This window comes from Chaetodon trifascialis, chromosome 2 (genome assembly GCF_039877785.1).
Source record: "Chaetodon trifascialis isolate fChaTrf1 chromosome 2, fChaTrf1.hap1, whole genome shotgun sequence".
Taxonomy (NCBI): domain Eukaryota; kingdom Metazoa; phylum Chordata; class Actinopteri; order Chaetodontiformes; family Chaetodontidae; genus Chaetodon; species Chaetodon trifascialis.
The window spans coordinates 20,636,925-20,660,999 of NC_092057.1; the positions used below are offsets into that span (position 1 = coordinate 20,636,925).

General features: G+C 41.3%; 1 protein-coding gene across 1 annotated transcript; it reads right to left on the bottom strand.

The window, feature by feature from the left end:
• Positions 1-703: 703 nt before the first annotated feature.
• Positions 704-20,576, bottom strand: LOC139349537 (complement C3-like). Its single transcript, XM_070990443.1, has 43 exons — positions 20,500-20,576; positions 18,957-19,152; positions 18,645-18,807; positions 18,443-18,537; positions 17,990-18,078; positions 16,924-17,006; positions 16,736-16,823; positions 16,454-16,556; positions 16,203-16,323; positions 15,854-15,969; positions 15,317-15,463; positions 13,610-13,709; positions 13,384-13,478; positions 13,111-13,302; positions 12,843-12,998; positions 12,573-12,702; positions 12,326-12,391; positions 11,609-11,806; positions 11,367-11,484; positions 11,162-11,250; positions 10,921-11,060; positions 10,349-10,561; positions 8,901-8,964; positions 8,708-8,797; positions 8,302-8,508; positions 7,959-8,034; positions 7,687-7,846; positions 7,405-7,500; positions 6,450-6,600; positions 6,119-6,204; positions 5,519-5,596; positions 5,185-5,340; positions 4,926-4,988; positions 4,704-4,785; positions 4,481-4,529; positions 3,961-4,051; positions 3,756-3,845; positions 3,561-3,663; positions 3,284-3,373; positions 2,388-2,480; positions 2,196-2,279; positions 1,300-1,444; positions 704-845 (listed from the first exon to the last, which is right to left on the bottom strand). Exons 1-43 carry the CDS (start codon positions 20,574-20,576, stop codon positions 704-706), a joined length of 4,971 nt encoding a protein of 1,656 aa, XP_070846544.1.
• Between the last annotated feature and the right edge of the window lie 3,499 nt (positions 20,577-24,075).

Here is a 24,075-nt window from a genome sequence, read left to right on the forward strand (position 1 = left end):
TTTTAAGATAAGTCAGAAAAATAACAAAATATGTAAAACTTGAAAGTGTCTGAAAACTTTCTATGTGTAACGTATTCTGAATGACAGCAGATTTGACTTTTTTTTTCTCATTTTACACTGCTGAACTTGCTGTACATCACTCCACTGACTTTAGCTTTTTCTAATTATAAACTTCCACTTCATGTTTTGTGCAGTAATAAACATAACAGTAATCACTATTTGTGTAACTTTCGACATTAACAAAAAGTTAATTTGCAAATAAGACAAAGACAATGAGATTAAAACCATGACATTTTAATCAGTGCAGTGTAACATTGTGACTTTTGCAGCCCTTGTATCTCATACCAGTGAAAGTTTTACATTCTAAGAGCAATGCAAAAAGTTTTGCAAAAAACATTTATTTGCTTGAGGTTCACTACTATTTTTTTATTTTTTTTAAATATTTCAAATTTATCTCCTGTGTTTCCTCATTTAATTTCATTTCTTTGTAATTCAAGATGGCGTTTCCTCAGTATGTACTTCATGATGTATGAAAGTGTTGATTGTGTGAGTTTGTGATCTTATGGGTGGGTGTTATTTTATTTATCTTTGATTGTAAAGCACTTTGTGCTACATTTTCTTATGTATGAAAAGTGCTATACAAATAAAATTATTATTATTATTATTATTATTATTATTATTATTATTATTATTATTATTATTATTACTGTTCACATCCAAAGAATGCATACTGCTGGACCAGCTCCTCCATGCCCAAACAGGTAGGTCTGTATTCCTCAGTCTGACACTCCATGTCTGAGGGCCAGTACTCAATCCAGGTTCTCTCCCCAAGTACATACTGATGCCTGAGAGCAAAGTAAAAACACATTGGGTCTTCATGTGGCCAGCCGTCTGTAACATGCTGGAACATAACATGAAAAAGCACAACTCACTCCTTCCCACATAACCCAGCCTGGACTCTATTTACTCTCTATTTGTATCTAAGTGACTGATTGGGGCAACTATTTTTGAAATTGGTCAAGTATTGAGTGAAAGCACAGCATATCTTTCTTTACTGTAAATTGTTTCTATATCCAACACAAACCAGATTCATTCTATTTATACAAATTTGATTTGTTTCATTAAAATGAAATGTTCATATAGATAGATAGATAGATAGATAGATAGATAGATAGATAGATAGATAGATAGATAGATAGATAGATAGATAGATAGATAGATAGATATCATACTATATATATATATATCATATATATTAAACTACACCACTGAGGACATTTCCTCAAAGAACAAACTTACAATTCGTTTTGGTCATCTCTGTGAATATCCTCAGATATGCCCATGATCAGGTAGGTTTTGCCTTTTCTCAGATCTAAAGACTCCCTGCAGTGTGGATAACTGAGGAATATGCGATCCTTACCCTGAGCACCCACATCGTAACTTCCTGGAATTAGAATATAGCGAGAGAGATAGAGAGAGAATATATTTAAGGATTAATGTATAGCCACCCTGCGATCGGCTGGCGACCGGTCCAGGGTGTACCCTGCCTCTCGCCCGTTGACAGCCGAGATAGGCTCCGGCCCCCCCGCGACCCCGAAAGGGATAAGCGGCATAGAAAATGGATGGATGGATGGATGTATAGCCAGGGGTGCAGTACAAAACATCACTGTTGTATTTTCACATATTCCCACTAGAATCCCACTTAAAAAAAAGACATCTTGGGAAATATACTTATTCGCTTTCTTGCTGAGAGTTAGATGAAAAGTTTGATATCACTCTCATGTCTGCAGCATAAATATGAAGCTACAGCCAGTAGCTGGCTAATTTAGCTTTGCATAAAGGCTGCGAGCAGTCATCCTGGCTTTGTCCAAAGGTCACAAGATCCATTTACCAGGAGCTGTAAGTTTAAAAACAACAACTGAGTATTCTATAGGGGGTTATGCACTGGATCATTTCTTGGCCATTAACGAGTAACTTGGTTGCCTGGCAATATAAGTTAAATTAGCTGGCTGCTGCAACACCCAGGAGTGGTGTCAATCTTCTCATCGAACTCTCTGCAGTGAAGACTGTGAATATGTGTGTTTCCCAAAATGCTGAACGTTTCCTTTAAATGGCCACAAATATTTCTGCCTGACTGGAAACACCATCGAGATACAAAGTGCCCATAAAATTTAAGAGAGGTTAAAAATACCCACCTTCTTTGATGACCTCCATGACTCGCATTGTGTAAATGTCAGTGGACAAACCGGCTGCAAATTCTTCCAGTCTCATTTTGTACACTGGAGACACACAAGTGGCAGATGGTTAGCTCAACTGCTCCCTTGCTTGATCATTCTCTTAGTATTATTCATCCTTTATATCGATATAAATGCAGTCAATTCTCTTACCAAAGTCTATTTTGCTGGTCGGAGTAGTCTCACAAGACTTAGCTGTGCGCTGGTCATTGCTGATTTCACCCTTCTTCTGCATACTGCAGTTCTCTGGGGAGACGCAACAGGCACCAAGTAAATATTCGACTGATGACATGATGGAATGAGCATGTGTGGATGTAAGTATGTGGATGAGTTGATTAGTGAGAGCAGCCACAATTCAATTTTAGTGACTTATTCTCTAAGCTCTGGCTGCTGCTCTGATCCTTCAGAATCCTGCAGGTGCTTGTTGCCTATGTTTGTAATGTATGTTTGCAGTTTGGTGTCTGACTTCTGGTCAGAAGTCAGTCTACTTTTGCGGACCAATAAAGATTGTCAAAGAAAGTCTGCTTTATTGTTCCACAAAACCAGGCTGCATGACACCACTGTGGATGCACAACGGCAGGTGGGAAATGAAAGGGAGGTGATATGTGTTTTTATGTGCATCACACACGACAGTAAATCTCAGATCACTGCATAATCCAGATTCATGCAGACAGCAACTGAAGAGGGCTAAATGCAGGGCTACAGTAAAACTCCAGAAGCAGCTGACATGCTTCAGGTCTGCATGGAGTCCAGTGACTGTGAGGCACATCCTCCGACCGCCCACCACACATCGTAGCCAATGCACCCTCCATCCCAAACCACGCACACACGTATCTCACCATACACACATGCACACATTTTGAGATTCTCTGCCAACTCTTCATCTTGTTTTAACTTTCTTTCACTTTCAGTTTAACCTTTTATTTTTTTACCTTCTTGCTCAGTGCACTGTATCACTATATCACTCAAATTCCTGTGTGCATTGTACATTTGGTGATTGAAGCACTTCTGATTCTGATTGATCGTCAGTTATACATCGTCCTGTTTACCTTCAGCACACGTGCATTCATGATTTCTACAAAGCCGCATTAGCTGTCCAGCTCTCCTCTCTGGGTGGTAGAATTTTACACAATGCGTTTCTGCAGTGGGAAAGAAAAACATTAGAAAAACATTTCTGCTAACTGCAGTCCATCAGAAAACGTACATGAAACAGTTTGAACATGTAATGATGCAAACTTATCCACTGTGTTTTCTACTCTGACATCAGCAAAGAAAAAAATCCCGAAACTCATGGAGACAGCATGTGTCTAAGTGTCTGACACTCACGTTCATAGTATTCATAGACAGACACAGCAGCTGGTTGTAAGACGCCGACTTTCAGCTTCTGGTGGATCCTGAACATGATCTCTTCTGGTCGTGTGTGAGAAACCTGTGGACAGATGTAAAGCAAAGGTGACACAGAGATAAAAGGCAGATGAAAGCAGAGAGAAAAAGGGACAGGAAGAAAGAGTGATATCGCACCTTATCCAGGTAGATGATGAGCGAGCCTCTTTCTGACAGGGCTGTGTTCATCTCATATCTTGCAATAGTGCGAGCACGTCCTTTGGACAACTGCGCACAGACACACAGTGTCATACAACTTTCTACACCATGAAACAAATCTTGTTTCTCGGAACCATAAACTCTGACTTTTGAACTGTATGTATGCATCTGTGAACGCTCTTACTAAGTCCAGGTCATTTGTGTTAACGGTGTAGCCAGTTAACAAGCCAATATCCAAAATGGACATGGTTGCATCACGTTCCTTATCTTTAAACCTGAAAAATAAGAAAATAAAACAGAATAATTAAAATAATAGCACAGAGATGATGGAGAACAAGAAAGAAAACAAAGACACCATTTCAAATGTCAAATCAAATGTCCTTTAAGATTTCAGATGTTTCAAATACAATTTAAGCTCGGGGGGGATGAAAGAGCTCAAATGAGCTCAAATGGGTGCGGAAGCTCATTCCAAAGAATGAAAGAAGAAGTTTATACAATAAGGATTTTCTTGTGCAACGAAAGAGTAAAATAGGAGTGGATAACGAAGATGATGAGAATGCAATTTTGGTTTTGAAGACGCGGAAGAAAGTCTTGGCTTTGATAACGATGCCCCCATAGCTAACACATAACTGTAAGGCCCATAGCTGTAGCTGTATAAAGCCATGCTACTGTACTCTTCAGTATGATTTCTAGATTTTACTTACAAAACCTCTATTCTTAGCATGTATATCTTCTCTTCCTCATCCAGTTTCTCTGTAGGAGCAAAATATTTGATGAGCATTAAGTTAATTTGTTTCCTCATAAAACAAAAACACTTGGCAGGAAGATGGATAGACAACAAGAAAAAGTAAGGTGCAAATAAACAAAGAAAATAGAGCAAAACAATCAGACAAACAGATAAAATGACCACTAATAAAGACAAATTACCCGGGAGGAGCTCCACTGTCATGTTGAACTTCTGACAGTCGCTTTCCTTTTCTTTAGGCAGAGCGTAATACAGCGACACCATCTGTCACAGAGAGAAAAGTGAATTTTTACACCTGATCTTGATCATCGTAACAACAACATTAATGTCTCTGCTGTTTCTTGATGTGGACTCTTCATCTGACATTCAAAGACCACACACTCAGGAAAACATGTTTTACTTACTCTCACTGTTGCTTCTCCTGTGCCTGTCGCGGTCACTGTCACATTCTGGTTTATGTTATTGATCTGTAGGAATTGAAATATGCACACACACACACACACACACACACACACACACACACACACACACACGGATCAGCAGAAGAAAGATACAAAAGCAACATGCATGATGACATTGACGAGCCACTGTGTGTGTGTGTGTGTGTGTGTGTGTGTGTGTGTGTGTGTGTGTGTGTGTGTGTGTGTGTGTGTGTGTTCTCACTTTCGATGTTCTTGTGGCGTAGTGGTTGTGCTTGTTGAAGTTGTACTTCTCAGGCTTTACCCTGCCGGGCAACATTATGTCCACATTCAGATCATACTCTGGTTCTTTGGCATTGGCCCAGTACTCAGCTACAGCCTGGTACACCATTATGGTAGCCTGGAGAGAGAAGAAGAAGAAGAAGAAGAAGAAGAAGAAGAAGAAGAAGAAGAAGAAGAAGAAGAAGAAGAAGAAGACAAGACTTTAAAAAATAGTTTATGAGCTCAAATGAACAACAAGAAATCTGCAATTGCTCTAAAAAAAAGTTAACGGTACAGTCTGGAGGGGTTGATGTTACCTGAGTTGATCCATAGCCTCCGCCCACCTTCTGCTGTCGGTTGAACCATCTGGCAACTGGTTTGGCTTGTTCAAGTGCCTTTATCAAAAGAAGTGAGAAAAGTCATTGTGGAGAAATACAACCTGACAAAGCCATCTATAGAGCTTCCAAATCAGCTTTCCATTATGGAACAATCACACTGCAGAGACTTGAAACTTGCTTTCATACGAACATTGTCAAAATTGTGTTATTGTTGTGCAGGATGTTCAAATCTCTCCCCCCCTTTTTTTTGGAACTTTTTTTTTATAAGGTTTTAAATGTAAGTCACTGTAATTCTTGTATCCAAAGGATTCAGATATCTATAAGTCATCATAAAGTGCTCTGGAAGGTGGTCTGCAGTAATTGTAAAGGTCCATGATGTTTGGTAAATGACAAGTAGAAAAATATGGTCATTTAAAAGTATAAATCTTCACATTTTCAGCGGTTACACAGACTCATTTCACAACTTTTAGTTTCCAAACCCTCGACCCTTTTTAGTAAGGCAGCATGGATGAAGACTCTGTTCTATGTTTTCTGTAGAATGACATCCTGGTGTAGGTCAGACATGTAGGACATGCTCACCCCGGCCTTGACCAGAGCAAGAAGAGCGTAGGCTGTGGCCTCCAGGGTGTAAGTATGTCCCTTAGGTACTGGCCAGTGGGTCATTGCTAAGGAAGACACACACAGACAGACTTTGTGTCACTATGCTGCACCTGGAACAAGCTTAATTCATCACTAATTCCTCAATCACAAATGTTAAAACATTTACTCATAAATATACCAGATGAAACTTTTGAATGGGAGTGTATGTGTGCTGAGCAGGACCTTGGGGTTAAAAAGTAACATCGTCGCTTCTGATGCATGATCTATGAAAATAGTATATTATTTGAAGAATATTGCTGAGTGAGGAAACCTGAGGAAGCAAATCTGTAGAGGATGGCCTTGTTCAGTCTGTTTTCATTGGCCAGGGCATATGATGTCATGGCAACAGCATACGGGTTGACAAGGCTCGGCAGACGTCTCTGCAGGTAGGCCACTGCTTTGTTTACGCTACTATGCAGACTCTGGACAAAAAGAAAAGAAAGGAAGGCGAAAGAAGAATATGGGGGAGCACGGGCAGTTAATCCATTCTTGTCTTTTAAATATCTCATTTTGTTCAGGAAAATCATAACATTTTATCCTGGGAAACAGTTGAGACTGGATTATTCCCTCTCTTACCCTCCTCTGTGTCTTATGAGATATATAGTGAGCTGTCCTCATTAGTTCCAGTTACTATTTGGGTGGGAGGTAGTGATAGTACACTCAAAACAGACACAGTGTCCACCCTCCAAAGCAAGAGTATCACAGCAGGATGTTTTGGCGCCTCAATCACGTGACCACTACAAACAAGGTGTCATTATGTCACACTTAGAGAGGTATCTGTGGTGTGAAAACAGGATGTCTGCTCTAATACCTTTTATAATACAGCCTTTTTTTTTGGCAGAATACCAATAAATGACAGCAGTGAGACTACTTGTATTTTAATTCGCTGTGACATCATGGTCTTGGGTGTAATGCATATGAATGAAATACCAAGAGTTTTCCAGCAAATGTCAGAAATGAAGAGCCCATTGCTTGAAAAATTATTTTGAATTTCAAGTGTTAAACCTGCCAGCATTCACACCGTAAACTGCATCATGTGCTGTGTGAGTCACAGACAGCTCGACAGGAGTAGCAACAGTAACCAAAGGGGGCAGGCTTAGTAAATGGTCAGTTGCTTCATTGGTTCATTGATTCAGAAAGCTTTGTTTCACTGATCACTGTACAGCCAGTAAATGAAGAATTAAAACTGAAGAGACACAGAGAAAACAGTGTATGGAGGTACTCACATTAACAGTAGAAGCGCACAATGTACGTGACTCCTGCATGGCAATGAGGCAAAAGGCCGTCATGGAGGCATCTGAGTCTGTGCCTTCCACATCGCCCTACACACGCACACACACACACACACACACACACACACACACACACACACACACACACACACACACACACACACACACATTTTTTTTTATTCATATGAGATGACAGCCAATGCCATGGAACTGTTTTCATCTTGATCAGCTACTTTTCAGTTGAAGAATTAATGTCAATGAAAGCTGTGCACGCACACGCATTGAACTACTGAACACATATCCATCTTCTCTAAACATGCCATCGGGTTGTTGTGCATTGAGAATCAGAAACTTCACAGCATCACAGATGACGTTCTTTGACACTGCCACCAGATTATGGGCCATGGCAAACACCTTGACAACATAAGCAGTCAGCCTTAGAGAGGAGAGGAGAGAATAGGAGAGGAGGTGTGATAGTATCATTTCATTTATTTGCACATGAGATTCATGCATCTACGCATGAGTTCATGGATGTTTGCAGGCCTCACCAGGTGCTACTTCGATAATCACGAAACACAGCAAAAGACCCATCACTTTTACGGTAGGCGAGCTCGTTCTGGTAGCCTGGACACAAACAAAACAGCTGTACTGTACTGCAAGATAGTCGAGCCTCTGTAGATAGGTATTTGTCTTGAAAATGACAAATTTGCCACGGGCAGAAACTATGTAATTCAATTCTACAGAATTCACTTTTGGTGTAAAAAAAAAAAACAACAGATATGTAAAGCGCCCCCCCCCAAAAAAAAAATAAATTACACAATAAAATACTGTGTGTGTGTGTGTGTGTGTGTGTGTGTGTGTGTGTGTGTGTGTGTGTGTGTGTGAGCTCACCGGTCTTGATGTGTTGGAAGGCTTCATTACGCTTCTCAAAGCCCACTGCTTCCCACTGGTTGGTTTTGTCCAAATATGTGGCTGCAATGACAGGCAGGGTCATGGCGGCCAGGTTCTGCTCCCCACAGCCTGAGGGCTGGCGGATCAGAGACCCCATTGATTGCCCACTAACGGCCTTCTCCACCAGTGCAGAGAGTTGTTCTCTGCCTGTAAGCACACACAAAGCCAAAACATTATAAGCCTATGGGAAAAAACAAGGAAACAAACATGCAGAGGTCCCCACAACCAGTGAGGTGGTCTTTTCCCAATAAAAACAATGCCAATTTCTACCCATGCAGAGTCCATTGTTCAGGCCGTGTATTACATAACATACATAACCCGAACATTACATTCTAATGTATCTCACCTGTCACAGAGATCTCTGTGCTAGTCGGTGTGTTTGGAGCCAAATCTTTCAATGGAATTTTACTGTAAATAATTTCCTTATGTGTACCACCTAAAGGGAGAAACGAGTTATGGGATCAGTTAGCAAGTGATAAGTACTGTACATAAAGTCATTAAATTACTATATAATGTAGCTATTTAATAGGTAAACTTACCCATGCCTTTATTAGCTGGGTCTAGAGTTACAATCTGAGGAGATTTAATCAGCACACCTTCAGGCTGGAAAAACAACAGTTTGGACAAACATTAGAGATCACAACTATTTTTGAGTAATCCTCATATGCTGTGTGTGTGGTGTGTAACAAAGTGGTTTAAAGGTTCTGTTCTTTCTCTTATTCACAGCATACATTTGCATCAAAGTTAATCCCCTAAAGATGTCTTGTTGTTGATGTTTTCCTTTACCCTCTGCTCCCACTGCTCTAAGCCCAATATGTCACCACCACACAGGGGTGTTTCTGTCAGCCACACACACACACACACACACACACACACACACACACACACACACACACACACACACATATCCACGATCCACTGAAAAGCTATTTGATTCAGAAAACAGCGACTACCACCACACTCCTGAGAAATGCTGCTACTTTTAGCGCCACTACTGCCCATAAAATGTCATTCCGTGTTAATGTCACTCCCTTCTTGTCCACCAGATGCTTTCAGACCTTTTCTCCGGTCTCAGCCTGTGTTCAGAATCGCATACTAACACACTATTCATGCTAAGTATGACGTCCAATTGAGTATGGAGTGTGTTTCAACTGCATAATATGTATATGTAATGTAATAATTTCATCAATAAATTGACTTGTGAGAATATTGCCAGTTTTCTGCTTCTCTCTGAAGTATACTGACAATAACTGCTAACACTGACCGGTGATTTTGAGGTTAAAAGACATTTTACCTTAGTACTTTATTCTACTTTAACTCAAACGTGAACCACAAACAACAGCCTTTGTTAATTGTTCTTTAATTTGCCTTAAAGTAATATTCGAAAATATGACATCGACGGGAGGAGGTAATATTCATATATTATATTATATTTGCATTTATGATAAACAGTTTTCATTCAGTGTCTGTTGGTAATGGCATAAGTAATGGTTCATTTAGGAGGCAGTGACTGAGTATGTAGCAGGCAGTACGTCACATCATTCCTACATCCAGCCATTCTCTCCTGCCCTGCCATAACCCCTTCCAGCCATTCCCATCACCTGACCTCCCCCACCAACCTGTTTTCATTTTCCCTCATCAAACTTGTAGCCTCTTTCTCCCAGTCAGTGTCAGAGTCTTGACATTTCTACATTGCAGAGTTGCTATGTGCTTATGTCTTTGCTTTTGAGCGACTTGCAGCTGCCTTCAAGCTTTATTTAAGTCACTGACATGTGGGTCCTTGATTTCACATACAACATCCCAACTGGTTTCAACTGCCTGAAAGTACACATACATAAATTCCAACCATAACATTACAGGCCTGAGTTTAAATGTGAAGTTTAAAACAAGTACTTTGTTATTGCAGCTTGAGCATTTTACTACAATAGCATTTCTAATATGGTATAAAGCGGTCCTGTACCCACTACATGGGGTATGTCTCTCTTACCACCACCAGCAGCATCTTCATGATTCCATCATTGAGCGATGAGTCTTTAACAGCTGCTTTGACCTCAATGCGATGTTTTCCCTCCTTCATGGGGATAATGATGAAGGGTACAGATCTTGTAGTTTGGGGCCCCATTTTGACTTCCTGACGGTACTTTCCACGTTTAGAGGCTGCACTGCACACATGCGTGTCCTCAATCAGATCCACACGCACCTTGAAAACAAGATGAGAAAACAGAGAGACAAAGGCTGAAGTATGTGTAGATGATTAAAGATGAAGACTCCAAGGACGGATAATAAGGATCAGTTTTGGTTTAGGTCACCCATAATGATGCAACCCTGATTTGAAGAAGTGCAATGCCAAATAATTGTTTCATAGCTGATCAATTTGAATGGAAAGGTAGTCTGTAAATATTTCAGTAGGCCCTGTTCTGGGGCTGATCATCATGTGAGCAGCTACTATCAAAGACAGGAGAAAGGATTTCATTCATTTTCTTTTTTGCTAGACATTACATGTCAGTCAAGGCTCAATGACTGCGTTCTGAAAGACCAGAGCAGAGTGATCAGACTTACGGTGGCAGGATCAGGGCTGTAGTTGTGGAGGATTGCCTTAACTTCGATCTGCTCTCCTCGGACAGCAGAGTAGGGCAGTCTGAGATCAATGAAGAATTCCTTCCGGACAATTACCTCTAATGGATGGCCAACACAGACTCCTTAAAGATGACAGGGATACAAAAAGGAGTGATGAAACAGAGGAGGAAAAAGTAGGTGCGAGGGATGAGAGAGGTTTTTCTGTATCAGGGGAACAACTAACCGTGAGTTCTGGACAGACTGATGCCGGTGAACTGCCAGGTGGTGATTGAGTCTTGCAAAGGAACATTTTTCACAAATGATGTAGAATCACTGAAACAAAGAGAAGAGTTAGCACTTTGAGAGGTAAAATGTAGCTGTAAATCTTAGTGGTGTCATTAATGAAGTTAACAGTGGATTATTGTGTGTCTAGGTTTCAGTTGACTCACCAGTTCTGTGTGTCTTCAGAGCAAGCAGGCAGTTTGATATCTGACCACAGCCAACTTTCAGGGAACTTGGTGCGAGAAACTATTTCATTGCTGTCCATGTAACTGTCATCCTCCTCACCTTGAGAATCATTAAAGAGGTTATTATTTTTCATTAGGAGGCAATGATTGTTTTCTAACTACCAGTATGAACACGTATGGTAACCACTCAGGGCTTCCCTCCCTCCCTTGTCCCCATCTCTTACTGCGAGCCAGTTGGAGATTATCCTCCTTCCTGTCGGCTCGCTGCCGTTCCATCTCCGTGCAGCAGTGCAGGAAGGCCTCGGCGCAGGCTTCACCATCCACGATGTACTCGCTGCGCCTCTCACAGCTGTATGAAACAGGAGTGTCCCTCATGCCATCCAAACAACACTCACGTTGCAGTTGGTCTGCATATGTACTCACTGGAAAGAAAGACGGTTGTGGAGGAGAAACAGAGATGACAAGGTGGAACACACAAAAAAGGGTGAACTGGGAAGTTGTAAATTAAGAATTTATAAAAAAAAAAAAGAAAAAAGGAAAATTTGTTGTAGAAATTTTTCTTTAAGTCAGACAGAGACTGAGACTCCACTGTGAGAGAATGGATGGACTTAAAGCAATCAGAAAAATGCTTGGCAGTGCCTTCTATGTATGACTTGAGTCCAAGTCCAAATAGTAAATACAAACAATCCATCAACAGCATGTGATGGATAGCAACTAAACTGAGGACCAGCCAGAGAGTGAGAGACAGGTCTTCATCATCTACTATGCAGGAAGCTGACACAGAGGATCATGAGGGGGACACCAAGGACAGTGAAGAGGATTGCGTTCATTAAGACCATGCTATGTATGGAGTGAGTACCGAACACCATATCCTGGCACTCACCTGAGTACTTGTCTAATGCACCCCAGGTCACTGTGCAGTTTAGAGCTGCGATTCTTACCTAAGGTAGTTGTAACATCCATTATAGTAGTTCGTTTCCTCCTGCTGTGGGCTGGACATTTCAAGTCTGGAAACGTAATAGAGACAAGATCTTCAACAGAACCCAGAAAGTTTAGACTTGGGCTTGATTGTATAATTGATGTGAGACTCTTCACCTACACAACTTCTCTTAACTAGTAATATTTCTCAGGTAAACTATCAAAGCCCAAAGAAGGATAAGTTCATGAGAAGGAAGCGTATAGTGTCACCTGTTCTGTAGGGAGTCCCAGAAGCCGTGCTGGTCTCAAACAATAGCCCAGCATCATAAAACACATTCATAGCGTTCCTCCCTCCACCTGGTGTGCAGCCTGTGTCGTACCTCTCGACAATGTCCCACACCTGACCAAAGTAGAAGTCAAACACACACAAAAATACAAGCAAACAAGGATATAGGTTAAACAAGTGAACATTTTTCAAATCGCTTTAGATTGAACCACTTTCAAATATTTTCAAAGATCAAAATGAGGTAAAGAAATCACCTTTTTCTGGGTGAGGCGGTGCTTGTTGTTCAGGACATAGACGCCTTTGTCAACTGCCACCAGTCCCACTGTGGCCTCTGGATCTCCAGTGACCCTCAGGCCAAACATCCTGCGAGGCTCATACGAGGGAGTGGGTCTCGTTGATTCCAGCTTCAGCTAAATGTGACAGGGAGGTCAGTGAAAGGCATTCATTTCTGAAAGCAGTTTCATACGTAAAACATATGTCTTTTTCCCTCTTAAATTTTGCGACATCAGAATTGTGTCTCACTGAGCCCATGCAGGAGTCCTCAACATCCACCCAAACAGAGTCTGATACCACTTCATTGGTATTTGTATGGTAGTAGGCGATGATGCGGAATGATGGCAGCATTTCTTTGGTAATAGTAACTATCAGGGAAATCAGTACTTGGCCTCTTGCTTTGTAACGGCCATGTTGCACCAGTTGACCTCTGCTCAGGATCTGGGGACACAGATTTACACATTAGCACTCATCCGACATGACACTTCACAGACTGCTGAAAGCAATAAAAACACCCATCACCAGGTATGTTATGTCATTTTGTGCATTTTCCTGCTTGCTGAGGATGAGGTTGATTTTCAGATTTTCTCCTAATGACAGCTCAGCTGCATCCACACCTGCAAAAATGACACGTTGCATTGAGTGCTAGACAGTGAAATGATCAACCACATGGCACATACTTTGCCACTGAGACCACCATCACCACCGCCTTTTTCACCATTTGATATTACTTCAGGATGTTCCTCACCTATGTGCATGTAGTTTGCGCTTGAAGTAGTATATGGGAGAGCTGTCATAGAGGCTTGTGCCTGTCTATCTTCTCTAATACGACGATCATTGGTCCTTGCCTGCAATTAAAGACACACACAGGCAAGCATCACAAACAGTTACATACAAAAAAGTCTCAAGTCAGCCCTGTCCTGTCCTATGAAGGCCTTGTCTGGTATAGCAGCTTAGCCTAACAATATAGAATGGAAAAACAAAAAGACATATAACACCAACAACAACTGAAATGGACTTTCACATAGTATCTTGATAAACTAGAATTAAAAAGCTGCCCATCACTGCCAAATGCAGTGTTTTGTGTCTGCATACGATGTGCTACATCATTTCATTTCAGTTTTGTATTAAATGTTGCCTTTTAATTGAGTAAGGTATAAAGGGAGCTAATAATGTCATTGATGTATTCGTCGAATCATCAGTTCATCTGTGTTCACATCAGCAACCATGCTGGCTCTGATTGAAATTATTTTGTTATTGACACAAAAAATCCTTTATACTCTTTGATAAAAAATAAGATCAGTTTGGCATCAGAAAACACACAGTGATGGTCAGGCATAGGTCATTGTAACAATGAAACACTGTCATAGTTTAACCCTAATGTTCCCAAGGGGCTTATTTACATAGTTTTCTATAGTTTTGGACTCATTCTTTTTGTTGATATTAATATTCAGGTCTCCATTCAGGATTAATCTGTCATATATAGTGATACCAAGTGCGATCAGCTCTGAGAACTCCTGCATAAGCACTGATGAATACCTCAGTGATCGATACAATATAATATAATGTAATGTAATGATCAGCACTGATAATTCTACTATGAGCTCAAGAGCAAGATATTCAAATGATGTAAACTGACCCAGGTCAATGTCATTACACACCAACTGTTTAGAAAAAATAACTGCAATGCGCCCTCCTCTTCAGTTTTGTCTGACTGACCAATAAAAATTATAATTTGGAGGACATGCCTGTGTCAGTGTTAACAGCAGTAGTGCTGTTTAGCCAGGTCTCAACTCAAATGTTAATGTTTTTCATTTACCACATGGTTAACCAAAAAAGGATTTGTTAGCCAATGATATGACGTCTGAAGGGTTAACATATTAGCAACAAACATCTACTTTCATACACTTTCAGACACAGAACAGAACATTAGCATTGATTTGGAGTCAGGTTCATGGTCACCTCACAGATCTAAGTCCAATATTTGCTCTCTGTTTAGCTCTGTTGTGGTATCCACCAACTGTTGAGAAAGATATCTTGATTTGATGATAAATGTAGATTTATGTTTGCTTTACTAAACCGGCTGGCGCAGCAGGTAGTGCGCATGCCTCGCAGCGAGAAGGTTGCTGGTTCGATCCCCGGGCGGGGCCTTTCTGTGCGAGGTTTGCATGTTCTTCCTGTGCATGCGTGGGTTCTCTCTGGGTACTCCGGCTTCCTCCCACAGACCAAAAACATGCTCATTAGGTTAATTGGTGACTCTAAAATTACCCCTGAGTGAGTGTGAGTGTGAATGGTTGTTTGTCTTGTGTGTTGCCCTGCAATCGACTGGCGACCGGTCCAGGGTGTACGCTGCCTCTCGCCCGTTGACAGATGGAATAGGCTCCAGCCCCCCTGAAACCCCGAAAGGGCTAGGCGGTATAGAAAATGGATGGATGGATGGAATTCAGAGACTCACGGTGATTGTAAGACTGCTTGTGCCCGCCTCTGTATTGATGGTGAGCCTTGCCATGCCATTGGCCGCAGTGAGGCCCCGCACGTCGCCTGGTTTGACCACCACTGCAACACCTTGTGCAGGACTGTTGTCAGGATTTACAACTTCAACCTGCCACCAAAGACACAAACAGCTGAACTATCAGAAATTGTCAAGTGTTTTATCAAAACACATTTTATTAAAGTCAAACTAATGCGAATGCTGTAACCTTTACCAGCTGTGGACAGAGTAGTTTGACTTTGATAGTTGTGACCCACATTATTTATTGGTAAATTTCTCTTTTTGTCAGGAAACTCATCTGTTTCTGGAAATCTGAATTTGCATCATGATGAAAAATCATTCAATCTAGCGTCACATTGCAAGTCAGTGAGTTATCAAAGGAGCATTAAACAACATGTGACTTTACTGTCATGCGCATTTTCAAAGTGTGACTCTATTTTGGTAGTTAAATGTTTTCTGCAAATGATCTTTTATTAAAACAGAAATGTATCTGTATTTTACCGCAACATCGAAGGACATTCCTGGTTTGTAATATTTTGGTGTTCTCTTGAAGTGGATGGTGTACGGTGACGTGACAATCTGGATGCTTCTCAACTCTGCCTCCACCATTTCACTGCCTGTGAGTCCATGCAGAAACACAAACACACAAACTTGGCTGTTCGCCTTCTTCTTAACTGATACAGACAAACACGCCCTGATCTCATTTTCTTTTTACCCCTCTTATTTTGTTACCTTTTGGGACACTAATAATACTGATAGTTACTTTGACTTTTTGTGCAGCTGAATCACTTTGAACCACACATAATCAGACGCACTGAATGGGCACAAACACACAGTCCCTCTTTCTTACCGCCCTCTGTCAGCACACTGACAGATACAAATATGGAGCTCCCCACCAGCTTGAGGATGTTCTGGAAGGTGTCTGTGATGTGCTGTCTCTTCAGTTTGACCACTCCACTGCCTTCCTTAATCTGACATAATACAAAAACACATCTTGAGATACAGTCAGTGAACAGCTGGAGGTACGTTACTGAATATAATGTCTTGTCAGCTTGGCTTTGACCAATCAACTGGCAAACTGATGAGTAACTATATGCTCACCTGCACTCTCTGAAGAGAACTTGGAAAGCTCTTCTTTTGACCCTCTTGCACAACCCCGAACACCACATAGGCCATCCCATCCACCTCTTCACCAAACAGATACCTACAACCACAGAAGGACATGTTTAAGACCACAGTAAAATAAACCAGGACAGATAAAAACACAGACTAAAACAACAAACCCCCAACACCACCACTGAACCACACAATTTATTTTCTCCTCCAATTAATCGACCAATCAAACCTGATCTCTTAAGCCACCAAACAAAAGCCTTCACATACGTAGCTTTGATGTTGACGGTGAGTTCTTGACTGTCCACGTAGAAGAAGGAATTCACAGGCGTCAGTTTCACCTCAAAACTGGGCAGCACTAAGAAATTAAACAAGTTTTTGTGTATGTCCAACCAGATAAGTGCATGTCATATGTTCACACAGGCTTTAAATAACAGTGCAGCGAATGAGGGACTCACCGTATTCTTTGACCTCGAACTCTGCAGAGAAGCTCTCCTGTGGGTTGCTGTGGAATTTGGCCACCACCTTCCACACACCGGGACTACACACAGACACACACAGGAACACACGTTCTCTGTCCAGTAATCAATTTTCCAAACACAAATTGAGATGAGCTGCTGCAAAGCACCTGATGCTTACAGAGTTCAACAGAGAAAGACACACTAACGGGTTTAAAGATTTCATGTTGCCCAGCAAACTGTGCCTGAGACACAGAGATTAAGGCAGCCTAGCTTAATTTTAGTTTGGTTATTCACAGGTTATTGGGATTGAGTGTATCTCTGTGTCTCTATTTAGATCTAAGTAGATGAATTGCTGTTCAATTTAAAGGAATATTTGAACATTTTGCAGACAGTTAGATGAGAAGATTATTGCCTCTTTATCTGTTAAATATGCAGCCAGCAGGCAGTTATCTTCGCACAAAGACTAGAAACAGGGGTAACTGCTAGCCTGACTCACAAAACAAAATCTGCTTACCAGCACCTTTAAAGTTCACTAATTAATGTATTACATTTCATTTGTGAAAACTCCAGTCAGCATCAAGTAGCTGTAACTGGAAGATACATGTGTGACTCCATTCATTCATTAATTCATCAGTTTGCCTGTACTGGCTTACAGAAAATACTATGTGCGTCTTGAGTATTTAGTGTCTCCACACTTTATGCACTGTATGACTTTCACAAAATTTAAGTTTAAGTTTTAGTTTCTGCCCAAACACTAAACTAGCAACATGGAAATTACATGACTAAAACACAACATACACATGTTAAAATATATGTTATATGCATAATCTGATTTATGGTATGATGTTTTGAATTGAATTCACCTGTTATCCAGATAAAATAAGAAAAGATAGCATAGGACTTTACTGATCCCACACCTGGGAAATTTAGTCGTTACAGCCAGCAAGTTACATGTATATGTACATTTGTACAGATTATAAAAATAGTAAATGCCAAAGAATGCCATAAATCCCTCTTATAATATATCATATATCATTTACCACGAAGCAACGTAAATACTCGCCTGATAATTTCACCAAGTTGGTAACTTCCAGAGTGGATCCCTGATTTCAGAGAGACTGGATCAAGTGGTAAAATGATGCCATCAGGGGTCTAAAAAAAAACAATATTAAACAATCATTAATGATGAGTTGTGCCAGTTTGAATCCAGGCCGCAATTTGCGCTAATCCATGAGCCTGATCATTGTCTAGGTTGACAGTTTTTTCAGCAATTCCTCAAATATCTCAACCTTCCCCTGGAGGGACAGGTTGCGTTCAATGTGCAACTCAGCCACTAGAAAGATGTATGTGTTCATTTTTGCAGTAAGTGGTAGAACAGATAAAAAATTCAGTGGATGTGTTTTTGTTATTTTGGTTTAGCATCTGTGATGTTACCTCATTGAGAGGCTTTGTACTCCCAGTTACAGATGATTATATTGCATTCAAGTGTGTGTTCATCAAGGAAAAAATACAATACCACAAATTCAATAGCAATAGAGGCATCAGTTTGGGTTTCAGCATCCCTCTCCACAGGCTCCATTCGGGGCGTAACTGCAAACATCCTGTAATGAACTGACAGAGAGAGAGAGAGGGGCTCATTTTGATGGTGAAATGGTTTCTATGGTTGTATCTCACAGAGGTCGGTGTGTCTCTCAGCACTGATGCAGTATTGAACTCACCTTTGGTGTTGGGGGTGTAGATGGTCTTGTCAGTCTGGATGAAGATGTACCCGGACTGGAAGGACAGCAAGACAACTTTCTCCAGCAGTCGGTCGGGGAACTGAGCTTGCAGGTACACATAGTTCTTAACGTTGGGATCCTTACTGAAGTCACTAGCAGGGACCTGAAACCAGCATGTAGAGGCACAAGCAGTGTGTGAGGAGCAGGACGGGGCATGTGATGTGCATGTATAGATTCCAGATGTCATTTGTTGCCATGATAGAAATGTGGCAAAGTAACAGTATACATATATAGTAACAGTATTTAATTTACCATTATCTGAGCAAACCCCTGGAAGTGGTTTGCACTGGTGAGGGTCACAGATGTGGATGTCAGCCTTTTGGTTTTGGTTGGATGGGTCATCACACTGATTTCCACCCCAAAGTCCCCTCCTGTGTAGTCTTGACACTCCACAAAGATATTTTCTGCTGTTCCTACCCGCAACAAGTTGGGGGCAGACAACACCTGCCTGCAGAGCAGCATCCATAGACAAAGACAGAGAATATTCAGTAGTCACTGCGCAGAAAGAACCACACGCTGTTTAGGATGTACTGTCGAGTGTTGAGTAATTAGTTATTTCTTTCAAGAATAATTGAACTAGTTTACAAAATACTGGATATAAAAGCAATTCCTAAAAAGGAAAGCGACATTAGCTTTACTTTTAAATGAGTGCTTCAATCATCTTATTAATGCACACATGCTGTATTACTTCAATGCTTCTGTGGTACAGTGTGGCAAGACAACTGTCAAATTTAATTTATCATTGTACCTGTTATCACTGCAGTGATAGGAGTTATTAATACTCCCAACAACCAGGGGGTAGCAGCAACCTGTGAGCTAGACAGTAGGATTGCGTAGAAGAATGCCCACATAATGCTGGATGTCCATGTTCACTGAGCATTACGATCACTATGATGAAAAGCAAGCTCAGAATTGCGCCACTGTCAGGTTGAGATTATCACACGCTGCTTGAGACAGTACAACCTCCTCCTGTTGTTCCTGAAATGTGTGCAATATTTCACAGGACTGTGCAATATGTGCAAATGCACCACAGTGCAGCCCAATGCAGCATAATAACTGTATTATTCATAACTAGAATACAAATGCCACACATGTAGCATAAAGTAGCATATTTTATTATTCTGTACTGTACTGTATACAGGCCTAATTTAGATTTTTGACTTCCTGTAACTTTAAACTTAACCTTTTCATTTGAAACTTCCATTTTCACTGCTCTGTATAACCAGGTCAAATTCCTGTGTACACTGCACATTTGCCGAGATTCTGATTCTGATAAGCAGGAAAATCTGGAAAAGAGGCTGTTTGTCTGCTATCCTCTGCAGCTGTCAACTGTTTTCATGTAAAACAATAACAAACCCAGTTAAATTTCAGTTATTGTAACTGTGTTATTCAATTTGAAAAATTTTATTTTATTATGTGTATCATGTATTTTAGGCACTATGAACCACACACATAATGATGGAGGGCTGTGATCAATGCAACATTTCATCATCGCTCTGGATTCCGTTTGTTCGCTTTATGTCACTGTGCAAACTAAACTTAGGCCATCTTGCTGGAATCATTTGAAAGACCACATTACCTTGATTCATGTAAGAGAAACTACAATCTGGACTGCAGCTCCTCATCATGTAAGACAGGTGAAATGGGTCTGAGTTAAACTCCCATTACAGTTCAACAGGTAACAGTTTGAGTATCAGGAAGCTGAACAAACAGACAGACTATAGCTGTGGCTCTGTTTTCTGTGTATCAATCGAAACTCAGGGAGAATGTGTGAAGGCAACACTGGTCTACTTACAATGGAGCTCCATTAGCCAGAGAAGGGAGAGAGGCAAAGGCCAGAGAGGCCAGCAGCCAGAGCGGAGTCCTCCTCATCCTCCTACCTGATCCTGATCTGCTGTCAGTGCAGACTGTCTGCCCTCCTTTTATCCACTCTCCTCCCTTCTCCTACGCCTCCACTTGACCCCATGGCTGTCTAACCTGTCCTCGTCCCAAAGCGTTTTCAGTGTGCACTGCTGGAAACAGTCTCAACAGCAGCCAGGGACCGACTTCACTCGGTCTTCATGGTCGTGGTGCATATTATTAATATCAATCATTTGATTTGATCTTAACTGCATTTTGAGGAAACACTTTGTTATTGCATAGATAATTGTTCATGCAGCCACGGCCATAGATCAACTTATGCTTTATTGAGTGTTCCTCCAAAGGCTCTGTGGTTTCATTTTGAGTTTGTTTGCAAATGACTCTACAATGCTCTCATTTATGTTTGCACAAAGACCAAAGTTTTTCAGAAATAAATGAATAAGTAATGAATTACTTTTTGTACAAGAAGTGTGTTTTTTGCTTGTTGCAATTTTTGTTTTTAAAAAATGTACAGTAGCAAATGCTGCACTTACAAGATTTAGCAAGACCAGATATACTGATGTCAAAAATGCTTTTATCATCCATCATTCTACAAATGATCATGTAGAAATGCAGCTTCATTACTCAATGGTGTGAGACCTACTTGAGCAGGTTAGGTTGACTGACCACAAACACACTGTATAAACAACACATATAAAGTCTGTTAGTAATTGAATACATATAGACATAATACAAGAGCCTCAAGTCGACATGAAAAAGTGATATTAGCTTAACAAATAAGAACTAAATGAACATGAATAAATAAAATGTCAGTGAATTAAACATATCTTTTCATTATAGTCGAGCAGTTTTTTTTTCATTGTGTACACACATCATTTCCCAGCAGCAGTTGAGAAACTGTTGTCTCAGGAAAAAGATAAAATAAAATCAATGAAAGTTTATGTTTGACTCACTCACAGACAAAAACAGCCAAGCTGCTGATGTTTTCATTCTTTTTCTTCTATGGAAAATTTGATGCGGCACGGTGGGCCTTTCTGTGTAAAGTTTGCATGTTCTTCCCGTGCATGCGTGGGTTCTCTCCGGGCACTCCAGCTTCCTCCTACAGACCAAAAACATGCTCATTAGGTGAATTGGTGACTCGAAAATTGCCCCTAGGTGTGAGTGTGAGTGTGAATGGTTGTTTGTTTTGTGTTGCCCTGCAATCGGCTGGCGTCCAGCTCAGGGTGTACCCCGCCTCTCGCCCGTTGAAGCTGGGATAGGCTCCAGCCCCCCCGCAACCCCGAAAGGGATAGGCGGTATGGAAAATGGATGGAAAATTTGATTCATTTATAGTGAATCAGTACACTGACACATGCTCAAACATGTGCACGTGCACAAATATGCAGGTGATGATTGGGTGTTGAGTAGTTTCTGGGTCTAGGACTGCCACTGGCTCCCTGTCCCAAATTCAAAGTCCCTTTCCTCACTCACAAAGCCCTTCATAACCAGGCCTCCTTCGACCTCACAGACCTGCTCCATCATCACTCCCTCCTGCAGCCTCCGCTCCTCTGATGCCCACCAACTGTCTCCACCACTCAGGATCAAGCTGGGGTGACCGAGCCTTCCCCAAAGCTGCTGCACAGCTGTTATTGGAGGAACCACTGGGACTCAGAGCTGGGAGTAATGGGCTGACTGGAACAGAAGAGCAACACAGTGGCTGCACAATACTGATCACTGACCAGTGCAGCTATGGCACACCACCAGGGATGGAGTCCTTCAACCCCACCTTTAAGAAAAGAGACTATAACACTTTTTCTTTTATGTTCAGCTTGCTTCGTATGAATTCTATCAGTCACATTTTAGTTTGATAACATTTTGCCGTTTCAAGGAGTAAATCAGAAGGCTCTAGCTCTGCTGTTATTACACTAGTGAAATTATACTTTTTTTTTTCAACAGCCTGATATGAATTCATAGTAAAGAAGAACAAGGACTCATAAGCAACAGAAGAGGAACAAATCTGTGTGCATGCAAAAACAAAAACAAATCACATCCTGAGGACCAGCTGCCTTGTGCCCTGTTGAAAAATTGCAATTTCATTTTCATTTGTCACCAAAAGAGCACAGTGACATGCAGATGCAATAGACTGGGGCCACAGGGCCTTTTGAATTATATATTATGGGCCCTCAGAGCAGGTTAAGTCTTTGAAAATGAAGAAACAAAGTGGACAGTTATCAGTCAGCCACATTTATAGCCTCAGTAAACCCTCAGTAGGGAAACTTCGAAACAGTAAGCTGCCATTTTAGATCACTCATTTAACACCACAATAAATCTGCTTGAGAAGTCAGTTCTATTACTCTTTCCTCAGCTGAAAGGGTCTCCTAAAAACAGGAAGCTTCTCTGTGTAACTCATGCCCAAAAATGAACATTATGTTTGCTCTAAACTTCCATTCTGGATAATTCATTCTTCTTTTCAACTTGTGATGAGCCCTCGTTCAGCCATAGTGTGTCTTTGTTCTGCAAGTCTGTCCCACCAATTGGACGTGAGCCACAGTAGAAAGCAAATTATCCTGAAGAACAACAGCCCTCTTAACTCGCACAAGGCCTTTTCTCTCTAATTATTAAACCTCACCCTTCATGATATCAGTGATTGATGAAAACACAGTTTGCACAAACACTGAATGCACAGAGCTCTGTGGTCCGTCTGCAAATACACAATGAAAATTAAAATTTTGACTGTTAGATGGCAAAGACGAAGGGAAGAAGAAGAAGAAGAAGAAGAAGGAGAAGGAGGAGGAGGAGGGAGAGAGAGAGAGAGAGAGAGAGAGAGAGAGAGAGAGAGAGAGAGAGAGAGAGAGAGAGAGAGAGAGAGACTTGTGATTGGCTAAAATGGGGCATGTGACCTTGTGCATTTGCATATGGACGGCAGGTGAGCGTGAGAGAAAACCGTTTCAGCTCTGCCGAACGCGAGCGCGCCGACCTGTGAGCAGTAGATTATGACTTTTGTCGTTTTCCCGCATCAACTTGCGTTGAATCAGGAGCCACCACGCGTCACGTCGGCCGACTCACCTGGACGCTCACAACTGACAGGTAACTCCCGCTGAATTCATCGCATTTATTCCCTCTAAAGGGAACAGCACGTTGCCGAAGCAGCTTCATGTCGTGTTCATGAGTCAGAGAGCCTGTCGGAGCGGTTTCGTTCTCTCACCTGTCATGTCATAGCTGCAGGTCCACCTGACCTGAGAACAGGTGGAGCAGGACGCGCCGCATTCCGCCAGAGCAGACACACGTCCGCCTGTGGCAATATAAAAGTTTTTTTTTAGGGGGGGGGGGGGGGGGGGGGGGTCGATGTGATTGTGGTTAGTTTATCGAGAATTGGGGAGAAAATTAGACTTTTCTTAAGGAAGTAGTCTAAACACAAGACAAACGACCTACATAAAAAAAAACCTAACATGTTCTCACCTTTTTTCTGCTGCATCATTATATTCATGATTTTTATTTGATTTTTTATTTTAAGCCTCTGTCTCTGTGTTCA